The sequence below is a fragment of the Vigna unguiculata genome, chromosome 3 (genome assembly GCF_037176805.1).
Source record: "Vigna unguiculata cultivar grain cowpea cultivar isolate G323 ecotype 2 chromosome 3, ASM3717680v1, whole genome shotgun sequence".
In the NCBI taxonomy this organism is placed as follows: domain Eukaryota; kingdom Viridiplantae; phylum Streptophyta; class Magnoliopsida; order Fabales; family Fabaceae; genus Vigna; species Vigna unguiculata.
In genome coordinates, this window is record NC_140794.1 from 46,733,492 (window position 1) to 46,744,263 (window position 10,772).

The 10,772-nt window shown below is 30.0% G+C and overlaps 1 protein-coding gene across 1 annotated transcript; it reads left to right on the forward strand.

Moving 5' to 3' along the window:
- The first annotated feature begins 685 nt into the window (after positions 1 to 685).
- On the forward strand, positions 686 to 4,668 carry LOC114178117 (S-adenosyl-L-methionine-dependent methyltransferases superfamily protein). Its single transcript, XM_028063834.2, has 9 exons — positions 686 to 899; positions 990 to 1,134; positions 1,269 to 1,359; positions 1,862 to 2,059; positions 2,186 to 2,415; positions 2,506 to 2,637; positions 3,454 to 3,521; positions 3,627 to 3,688; positions 4,223 to 4,668. Exons 1-9 carry the CDS (start codon positions 781 to 783, stop codon positions 4,354 to 4,356), a joined length of 1,179 nt encoding a protein of 392 aa, XP_027919635.2. The 5' UTR covers positions 686 to 780; the 3' UTR covers positions 4,357 to 4,668.
- Positions 4,669 to 10,772: the final 6,104 nt, after the last annotated feature.

Sequence of the window (10,772 nt, forward strand, 5' to 3'; positions counted from 1 at the left end):
TTGATTTAGATCAGTTTAAATTTATCTTAGTCAAATTTTATCTAACTTAAAAAGTTAGACCTAACATATAACCTAAATTTAGTCTATTTTAACTTTAATATAACCTCATTCAACTTGTTTTGAGTGTATCTAAGTTAGTCTCGTTTGAATTAGAGTCAACACTTACCAATCCAACCTTATCTTATTAGATTTAAATATTTGTATTTTGTTTCTCTCATCCTTGATACTCATTCTTAAAATATTAAAAATATCCCACCGAGTTTGAGAAATTAAAGCATTAAAATTGTATTTGATAATGTGCAAAATAATTTCCAATTTGCAACTTTTTTTATAAACTAAAATTATTTAAACATTTGGAGATTAGAGATTCCTTAGCGAGTTTATCATATCCAATATTTTTATATCATATCAAATATTTTTTATAAGTTAAAACTATTATAATGACAACTAAAAGGAAATGAACTATTTAAATTAATTGTTATTTATAATATAATATAATTAAATATTTTAAAATAGAAAATATTAACTATGTTTGTCTAGAACTTTAAAATTGATGTTTTTGAAATTTAAAATGAAGAAGAGCAAAAACAAAATTAAAAGAATATTTTTGTGAAAAAAAAGAATGGTATCATTTTTTTTTTAACACAAACAATGATAACTATAACTGAGTTAACAACATTGGAAACAAAACCTAAGAGAAGAACATTAATTTGATTTTCCTAATATTGGTTGTTACCGCAACCCACCAAAATATGTCGTTGAACCCGAATTGAGGTTTGGATGGAAGGAGAAAACGCTGCAATGGCGCCACTGCCAGAGGCTTTCCTTCACTTCCTGGAGGCCAATGGGCTCGATCCTTCCCTTTACACTGCAATCGATTCCACCCCAAGATACATTCGGTAATTCCAATTCCACCCTTTCTACCCCTCCTTCATTTTTGCCTTTCAATTTCACACTTTTTATTTCCTATTTATATTTTGTCTTGGAAGGTTAAAACCTGGTTGTGAAGCATGTATTGAAGAGGTTGAAGCAGAGGTTAAGTGCAACCTCGAAAACCTAGAGTGGTTACCGGGCTTTTTCTCTCTTCCACCGCACGTTCAAATTGCTGGCTCTAGGGCATACCGAGAAGGAAAGGTAACTGATCGAGGAATCTTGCTTTGGCTCTTCATACAACAGTCAAGTAAATTTTAATGCAAAATTTGAGAAGCAAAGTTTGTGAATGTCTTTTTGTTTAAAACTTGGCTGTTGTTGGATTTCCTCTGAGTCAGATATATGGAATTGATGCTGCTTCTGGAGCTGCGGTTATGGCTTTAGAAGTGTCACCTGGAGATCATGTCCTCGACCTGTGTGCTGCTCCTGGTAGATGTTTCTTTCTTTACTTGCTTTTGTTTATAAGTCTCAAATATAAGCAAATGTAACTGTTTTTACCATTCTCAAAATACCCTTCATTCAGTGGAGGTTTTGTTGTGTCAATGACTCTCTTGTTGTGTTTTTGATGTCAAGTTCCAAGGAAGTGTGATGCGGCTAAAAAGTTTTGTTTTTAAACGAGATTGATACAGTTGAAGGATGCTAACTATCTTTCTTAATTAGCATGAGTTTGTTTTTCCTTTTTCTATATGAGACTAGAGGGAGTATTCTCTTCTTCGTACTGTTGCAAAACTGAATGATTTTGAGATTAAGATTGCTTTATTTCGGGAAGAAAATGGATGAATGGCTATGTTTCAATGATGCTTTTACGTGCTTGTTTCTTTGCAGGATTGTGTTTTTAGTTGAAAGAGCAACATTGAATGTAATTGATCAGTTTCCTAGAGAAACGATTCAATATTGATCATAATTGTAATTGTAACAATTTTATTTTCAGGTGCTAAACTTTGTATGATATTGGACCTTCTTGGTGATTCGGGCTCTGTGACAGGAGTAGATGCTGCAAGGCATCGTTTGGCCGCATGTAGGACGATGCTGCAAAAGTACATGCTTGGGGATCAATGCCGGCTTTTTGTTGCTGATGGAACATCATTTTCAGTTATTCCTACCAGATCCCGTTCTGACTGTGAATCATGTAATTGAAGTTTAGTTTTTATAGAGATGGTTCATCCTGGAACGCAATAAATTAAATTTTATATTATATTTATTATTCAGTGTTGCTTGTTTTTGAAATGTTTTCTTTCTATCAAGTATCAAACAGGTGAGTCTGGATCGGAAGAAAGAGTGGATGTGTTCAAGGAGTGGACATCTAGAAGACCATGGAAAGAAAGGAAAAGAGCTGCCAAAACTGGTTCTCCACAATTGATGTCGAGCTCTCAGCCTCCTGAACTCATTTATTATGGACATCGTTCTGGGGTTGTTGGTCTTACTAAAGGAGAATTATTTAAGACTTTATCTGACGATGAGCTTGCAAACCATGGCTATGACAAGGTAACTTATACTTCATTTTGAATTTATCTTGCATAATTCTTTGCTTTCAGCAACCCTGAATATTTTATTATCTGTTGGGATTTGATGCAGGTCCTTGTGGATGCAGAGTGCACTCATGATGGTTCAATTAAACATATTCAAAAGTTTGAACATTGGGGTTGGAGAACTTTTCAACGCCGTGTGTTAGATGCTGAGAGGACTGACGACTTACATGCTCTTCAGGCAAATGACGCCATATTCTCTTGAGCCATTAATACATATTCTCTACCATAGAATAGTTACTGGAATAATCATCATTAAACTTTCTCTCTCACACATATTCTAACACACTCCCATCATTAAACCAGTGCAGGATTATTTACTGTGTTAGTGTCAGGCATTAGCTTTGAATGTTTTCCCTTTTTGATAGAAAGTCTAAGGGGTATTGGCACGCCAATGATGAACTGAGGCACTCTTTAGAGTATGCTCTACGTAATGCCTAAAACATTTGTGAAAATCTCATTGCTAAAGTGATTAATTGTGGGTATATAACTAAATTGTTGAGGAAGAGTTTGGGTGATTAAGATGATTAAACTAGCTAAGTCTGCAATACTACCTTTAGACCTTATAGAATATAGTAGTGAATCAGAGATAACAAGGAATGTTTACTTATGCAAAACTAATAAAATAAGAAGAAAGCCTTCATTAAGAAGGCCTACCAATTATGATCTTATTATGTTACTCCATACACATTGTATGTCAACGACTGTATGAGCATCAATCCATCAAAGCATATTATAACAAGAGTATACGGATTTTATTTAAGTTGGAACTTGTAAATAGGACATGTCTCATTTTCATTAATGTGATTGTAAACTAGTATTATTTCAGTTTCATTGACACTAATTTAAATTTGTTTGCCATATTTAACCCAAAAGTATGTGAAGAAGATATTGTAGATTGTTTCTATTGCCATGTTTGGCATAATTCAAACATGAATGCCGTTAGTCTTAGATTTCACCTTCGTTTAACGAACATACCTTTTGTGTTTGGCCGCAGCTTAATCTTCTCTCCAATGGTTTCAGACTGCTAAAAGCAGGAGGTTCCCTTGTCTACAGCACTTGCAGGTAACCTGATTACTTTGTAATTTCTTCGGCTCTTTTTAATACAATCAGCACACAGGTGCCATATGATTTGCTAATTCTACTCTGACAAAATACCTTGTCGATTAGCTTGACTGTTGCTCAGAATGAAGATGTGGTGGAACAATTCTTGAAGGAAAATAGAACTGCTGGTATGATCTTCACCCTTCAAATTATTTCCAGTTGGTGAAAATTATGTATGTATCATCGAGTACTTCCACTGGTCCATGTTTATTATTTCGTGGTATCCATTTTCATCTAATCACATCCATTTCAGTAATATGGTTAGCTTTTGTACTATGCTTGTTTCTTGTCAAATGTTGTGTGCTTCTCTTGTAGACATTCCCCATTCTTAGATGCGTGCACATATTGCCTCTATCCTGAAGCCTTTAAATCCTCTTTCACCCAACCTGCTACTTTTGTGGTGGGAAAATTTTCTGCTCGAATGTTGTCATAGTTTTACAAAATTATCAACTGGTCTGCTTGATCTTTTGCGATATATTTCTTATTTCGGTGGACACGGTTAACTTGCAAAAGTTTATGCAGGATAGGTACTAGTTAGTACTGTTTAAGTTAGGATGCTTCTGGATATCAGAAATATTTTTTGTATTCACGGTATTGCTTCATGTTTTGGCAGTTGAGTTATGTGTTCCTCTATGTTTTTGCATTCTTATTTCAATCTACAGAGCTGACAGAGATAGATGCTGCCAGAAATTGGCCTTGCAAAGGTGGATGCATACCAAAAACATGGCGATTTGACCCTTTGACATCACGAACCAGTGGCCTCTTTATAGCGAAGTTCACAAAATTAGTCATTTGACATTCTAAGTTAGAAAATATTCATTTTAAATGCAAGGATTGATGAATTTTTTCTTGTTAAAGGTATCCTTACAAATAGTTCTCCAAATGGAAATATGAATCAGTAACCATAGTGTTTGACATGCAAAAGATATGTTACCAAAGTCAATTTGTTTCCATTTTAGACATGTTAGATAATTTCTTTAAACAGATAGGGAGGTTTGAGTAGTTGAGTTGTAATATTAACAATAGAAAGTACTTACACTTAGCCTATTTCCTTTCTTGTTCATTTCATTTATAATGGAGAACTGATGGAAATTATTTGTTTCTTTTATCACATTTTTCAGTGGAAAATTTGTCATGTAAGGGTGCAATATCTTGCATTATCTATCTAAAAGGCTTGTTAAGGAGTATTGAGACGTAGCATACTAAACTATTTTTTATCCAAATGGTCAATAAAATTGAAGAGAGGGATGAACTGAATTTTATTTTATTTTATTTTTCTACAAAACAAATTTTTCCTAATAGATTTTCAAAAAATTGAATTGGTCTAAACAATATTAGAGTAAGTGCATGTAGAAGTAAATTCAATTTAAATAATTAAGGAAAATAGAGTGGTAAAAAAATTGTATCAAATTTATACGGGTTCAACTGTAACACAACTGACATTGTGTCCTCAAGATTTTACTATTATTAGATTAGAGTTTTATCAAAATTAATTTTAATATATTTAGGTTTGATTATTTCTCCTAAAAACTTAGAGTTCAGACATTAATCTCTTATGAGCTTCTTATTGGGCTTTTGCATCTTGCACTTCCATAAGTGCTAACTCCACCCCCCACAAGTTTGAAATACCCTTTTTCCACTTCGCATTTTCTTTGAAAGTTTCGCCTCTTCCATTCACAGTTTTCTTCCGCTGCGGTTTCTCTCTATTGATGAGGTTCAAAGTAGAAGTATTTTTTATTAAAGTTCAATATAGATGTCAAAATGGTTTGAGAAAAATCAAGTTTTTTTAAAAGTGGGTTGAATTTAATCTGGCTCACTTAACTCATGGGTTAAACGGATCCAATCTGAGTTGATCCACTTAACCCATTAACATTTTTTTACAAATTTTTTAATTTTTTTAATAATTATTTAATACTCCTAATTATATAGGTTCACAATTTCATATTTTTAAATGTTAAAATGTTGTTCAATAATATTTGAATAATTTGAATGTTTAATTAATTTGATTGTTAAGTTATATACGTTGATATTCTAATCTTTAGTAAATTACTCAATCAACTGTTTTATAAACATTTTTTTAAAATTAGCATGACAAAATGTGTATTTTCTTATTTATATTTTGTTAAATAACATGACAAAAAATATATAATATTAGTCATGTTTTCTTGGACTATATGAACAATTTCTTGAAAATAATTAATCATATATTGGTGGTGAGCGTGATGAAGACATTGGTTCTTGATTTTACTGTGATTGTCATTTCATGGATTGCTTAAAAAATTATTTAAATATATGAATACTTAAAAATAAATACATAAATAATTTTTTTTATGTAGATTGGTGAATTAACCCACTTGACCCACCAACCCGTGGTGGGTTGAGTCGGGTTGCAAATTTTCTAACTCACAATAAAATAAACTGGGTTGGGTTCACTCATTTTTAATCTGACTCATGATGAGCTAACCTGTGAGAGTCAGGTTGACTTCCTTTCACATGTCTAAAGTTCAATCAAATCCTTTTTTATTAAGAGGTTGCATCTTTCAATACTGATTAAAGTTCCCTTACATGATTTTAAATTGCTATTTATGATCATAATTGCGACTACAATAGTATTGATGTGATATTTATCAGTTGTAACAACTTGTAATCCAGTGAGAAACGATTATATAATTTTCATAATGATACGTTTGTAAGCGTATACTAAATGTGAAACTATTGAAGATTGATGTTAGTATGATCATTGTGTCGGTAATTAATTAACACTAAAATTAGAGCTAAGACATGACCATGTTGAAGCTTGGTATCATTAGGACAATATGTGCATAATATTGTTTTGGATTTAAGTTACCATAGTTTCGTGAAAAATCATATGAATTGTTTGGCTTGATCGAGACTTTTAAATCACATAAGTACTTATTTTCTTATTGGGTTCCATGTAAATGACTAATCAACTAAGTTAGTAGTATATAAGGTAACCAAGAAAAAGGTTGTATAGTGAAAGATATACTTAACATTGTGATTTAATACTGAGTGACTTTTTGTGAAGAAAACTTAATTAGATGTTTTCATAATGAGAATATTAATTAGAGAGTGATTTCTAAAATATTTTTATAATTAAAGATACACAATTAGTTTTTCAAATGTGAGAGAATGCAAATTTTTTTCTAAAACTTCTTATGGTTTGTAACTAATTGTAATATTTTTGTTTTGTTAAAAAGACCTAGTATTATGATCAATTTTATGACATTTTAGCCTAAATAAATTATTTAGGTTATTGCTACCTGAAAAAAAAAACAGAATTCCAACAAAAAAAACCTCAAAAGAAAAAATAAGATGGGAATTTAGTTTATCGCAAAAAAAAAGTATTTAAACAGTAAAAGAATCTAGTTTAAAAAAAATAAAATTGATAGTATACTCACGTCAATAAAATTAAAAAGTGAATACCAAAAAAAAAAAGTCTATGAGTACTAGTTTGAACCTAACACGTGGACCATAATAAAAGGTGTCCAAGCTTAATAATTAGTAAGCTAAAACTTCTTTGTCTCACACATTACCAAATGTTTTTTATTATCTAACCGTAATCTTTAAAATTTATAAGACATGAAGAGTTAGACTTTTGAGGACTTGCTACTAGGCATGATAACGATCGGACATATAGACAAGTTTTGTTATTTTATACTCATTCCTATAAAAAAAATTTATCCTTATTTCTTATACTTCAAATTCAATTTGTATCAAACTTTTATTTCATTCTCATCTTTACCGGATAACAGGTATATTTTCGTATACATACTCGTACCCGTTTTCTTACTGTTTCAATATTAATTAATTAATTAATTTTTATAAAGGTTTAAATACCTTTTTGGTCCTCATTTTCGTAGTGTTTGTTGCGGATGATCCTCATTTTGACATAACGTTTAAAATTATCCTCATTTTTACCAAATGTTTAAAATGATCCTCATTTTCGCAATTCATGTTTTATTTGGTCCTTTTCTGTAATCACTCTTTCCCAAACTGTTGGATGTGTGTTTCTAGCCGCCTTCCACATGCGTATCTTTAATTTTTAGCCAGAGAATCTTTTTCTAAAATTTGCATACAGATGCCTCATGCAAAATATTAGCTGCAACTGCAATCCAATGATGAAATGAAATGACAAGTATTAGCTGTTTCATCTGCAAATTTGAGCTCAAGAAAGACGAAGATAAAGAAATTTCCCTAATTTGACACGTAACACACCCTAATACAAACTGTGCCACTTGTATAATGCTTCGTTAATGATTTAAATGATGTTAAAGAAAAGGATCAAATAAAACATGAATTGCGAAAATGAGGACCATTTTAAACATTCGGTAAAAATGAGGACCATTTTAAACATTCGGTAAAAATGAAGACCATTTTAAACATGTCAAAACGAGGATCATCCACAACAAACACTACAAAAATGAGGACCAAAAAGGTATTAAGCCTTTTTATAAACTAATAAAAAGTTACGGTAAAAAAAATATAATATCATCAAATATTCAATATTAGGAGGAAGATTATTTATTCGATATCAAATATTGAGAAAGAAATTATAACTGTAGACATTTGAAATTAGAATACCAAATAAAATTTCATGAGACATGTATTTATTGTTATACTTTCAACCGATATTTTATTTTTACATAATTTATTGTTATACTTTCAATGTTAACATGATTTTATTACATGTGTTTGAAGACGTATATATATATATATATATATATATATATATATATATATATATATATATATATATATATATATATATACTAATTAGATTTTGTTCTTTTTTTTTTACTTTTAGATAACCTTTGAATCTATAACCTTGTTTATAACTCAATCATTCATCACACATATTTGTTTTATTTATGTTTCTTCTATTATTATAATAAAAATATTTTTCTCATTAACATGTATAAATTCTAAAGTATTTGATATATTTCTTATAAAATATTCAATTATATTATTTGTATATTTTGGATATTTATAATCTTTATATTCATATATTCATATGTTTAATTTATTATAATAGATATATTATTATTTTTAATAATATGTATATTATATTTTTTTGTAATAATATATATATATATATATATATATATATTATAGATACATATTAAATTAATATGCTCACAAATAAAGTAATACATTGTTTATTTATAGTATAATTTATGGATGTTACAGACTCAGCCTGTTCGGGTCGTCAGACCTGTTCGGTCCATACGGGTCGTCTGACACGGTCTGTCTGAGTCATCGGGCTGACTCAGCCTGTCAGATTTGTCAGGCCTGCTCGGCCCATCAAGGTTGTCGGGTTTGCCCAATCCGTACAGGTCATCGGGCACAACTCGTCCGAGTCGTCAGGTTGGCCCAGTCCATTCAAGTCTTTGGGCTCGTCCAACCCATTCAGGTTGTCGGGCCCAATGACTCGTTCAAGTTGTCGGGCCGCCCAACCCGTTCTAATTGTTGGGCTTGCCCAACATTTTAGGATTGTCGGGCTTGTTCGATCCATACAAATCGTCGAGCAAGACTCGTTTAAATATGAATTTAGCTTAGTCCATTTTAACCTTTAGCCTAACTCAACTAAAAATTAAAATTAAAAATTTGGATTGGATTTTTTGGATCATCCATATTTAAAAGTTTTGATTTGGAGAATGAATATCCAATCCATTAAATATATAAAATGTATATTAGATTGAAATTCAGATCCATAAAATGAATTTTAAATGGATTAAATTGGAATAAAAATAGATTGAATCAAGAAAATTAAATTTTTTACCATATGTGAAATATTCATAATGAGCACATCAATTATAAAAGTAGATAAAGATATAAAAATGGATGTTAGGATAGATGCAACTAATATTAATTATAACAAACTCTTAATGACTCTACTATTGTATTAACATCATTTAAACCTGATTCAAATTTTAAAACCAACTCAATATACTAAGGTTTGCACTTCACTTTTCTTTTATATATATATATATATATATAATTTCATTGTATATTCAATTATATAATAAAATTATAATAAATAAATAACTCAAAACTCATCTTAAATTGAATTAGGCTTAGACTTCTCAAACTTTACCTATGTCTTAATATCTATTAAGAAATAGTCTTTATAAATGGTAATCATGTCTGGTAAGATTTTATGAGCGTTTTAAATTCATATAGATTTTATATTATTTCTTTTAATACCTTACTCTTCGTAAATGAGATATTCTCCTTGTGGTGTACACGAAGTCAATTCTTTTAGTTGACATATGTAATTTGTTTTTGAGGGATAAATTGTTTTTCTCATCAGGATAATCATTATATAGTGTGTTTGAGGACCCAAATTATATATCGTGTTTGAATGACCAAAATTATATGATGCGTTCAGTGAAAAAACGAGAGAATAAATAATTTAAAAAATAATGTGAAACATGATTTTCGTAGAAATGACGGAAGTAGAAATTTGGTATAGTATAAAAAATAGAATTCTAAAACATCATATATATTAAAATAATAATAATAAAAAGATTACAAACAATATCATATAATTACTATTAGTATTTTGCTTTAATTATGTTTAGACTTTTCGTTCACAATATACAGTGCATTTAATAATTTGCAGATTCTCAAAGTAGAAAACTCTAAATTTATTTAGAGGACAACACAAACACTAATACGTACGTGAGTTTTTTGTATACTCTTATTCTTAAAATATTTTATACTATTTTTCTTACAATTGAGTTTTTATTACATATTATTTATTTTAATTGTGTCACCTTTTTCTAATCTCTCTTAGGTATAAAAGGTCATCGTAAACCAATGTTGTGAGACTGCTACTATTACTTCTACTCGCTACCTTTGTTTAGTCAAATTTTGGAAAAGAAATAAATAACCAGTTTTGAAAAATATGTTTTTCACATGATTCTCTGGCTCTTATTTTCCCTATTGTATTAGAAAAAAGACAAAGCTTCTGATTCAATCAATGAACGTTGCCGAAAAACACGACCAAATACGAGGGTTTATATGGGATAAAGGACAAGTCTCATCATCAAATGACAGCTGAACCACATTAATTTAATTTATATGTGGTTCATGCAATTCACCGTTATTAATTTTTTGGTAGGATATATAATGTTGAAATCTTACATAAATTCTTTCCAAATTTTATTTTAATATTTTTTTCATTTTAGT

What these genes read in the sequence shown, in the direction of transcription:
- LOC114178117 (XM_028063834.2), top strand. Translation starts at nt 781, where the DNA reads ATGGAAGGAGAAAACGCTGCAATGGCGCCACTGCCAGAGGCTTTCCTT. An exon ending in CGACCTGTGTGCTGCTCCTG is followed by an intron (nt 1,360 to 1,861) that starts GTAGATGTTTCT and finishes TTTTATTTTCAG; the next exon opens with GTGCTAAACTTTGTATGATA. An exon ending in CTTGTCTACAGCACTTGCAG is followed by an intron (nt 3,522 to 3,626) that starts GTAACCTGATTA and finishes CTTGTCGATTAG; the next exon opens with CTTGACTGTTGCTCAGAATG.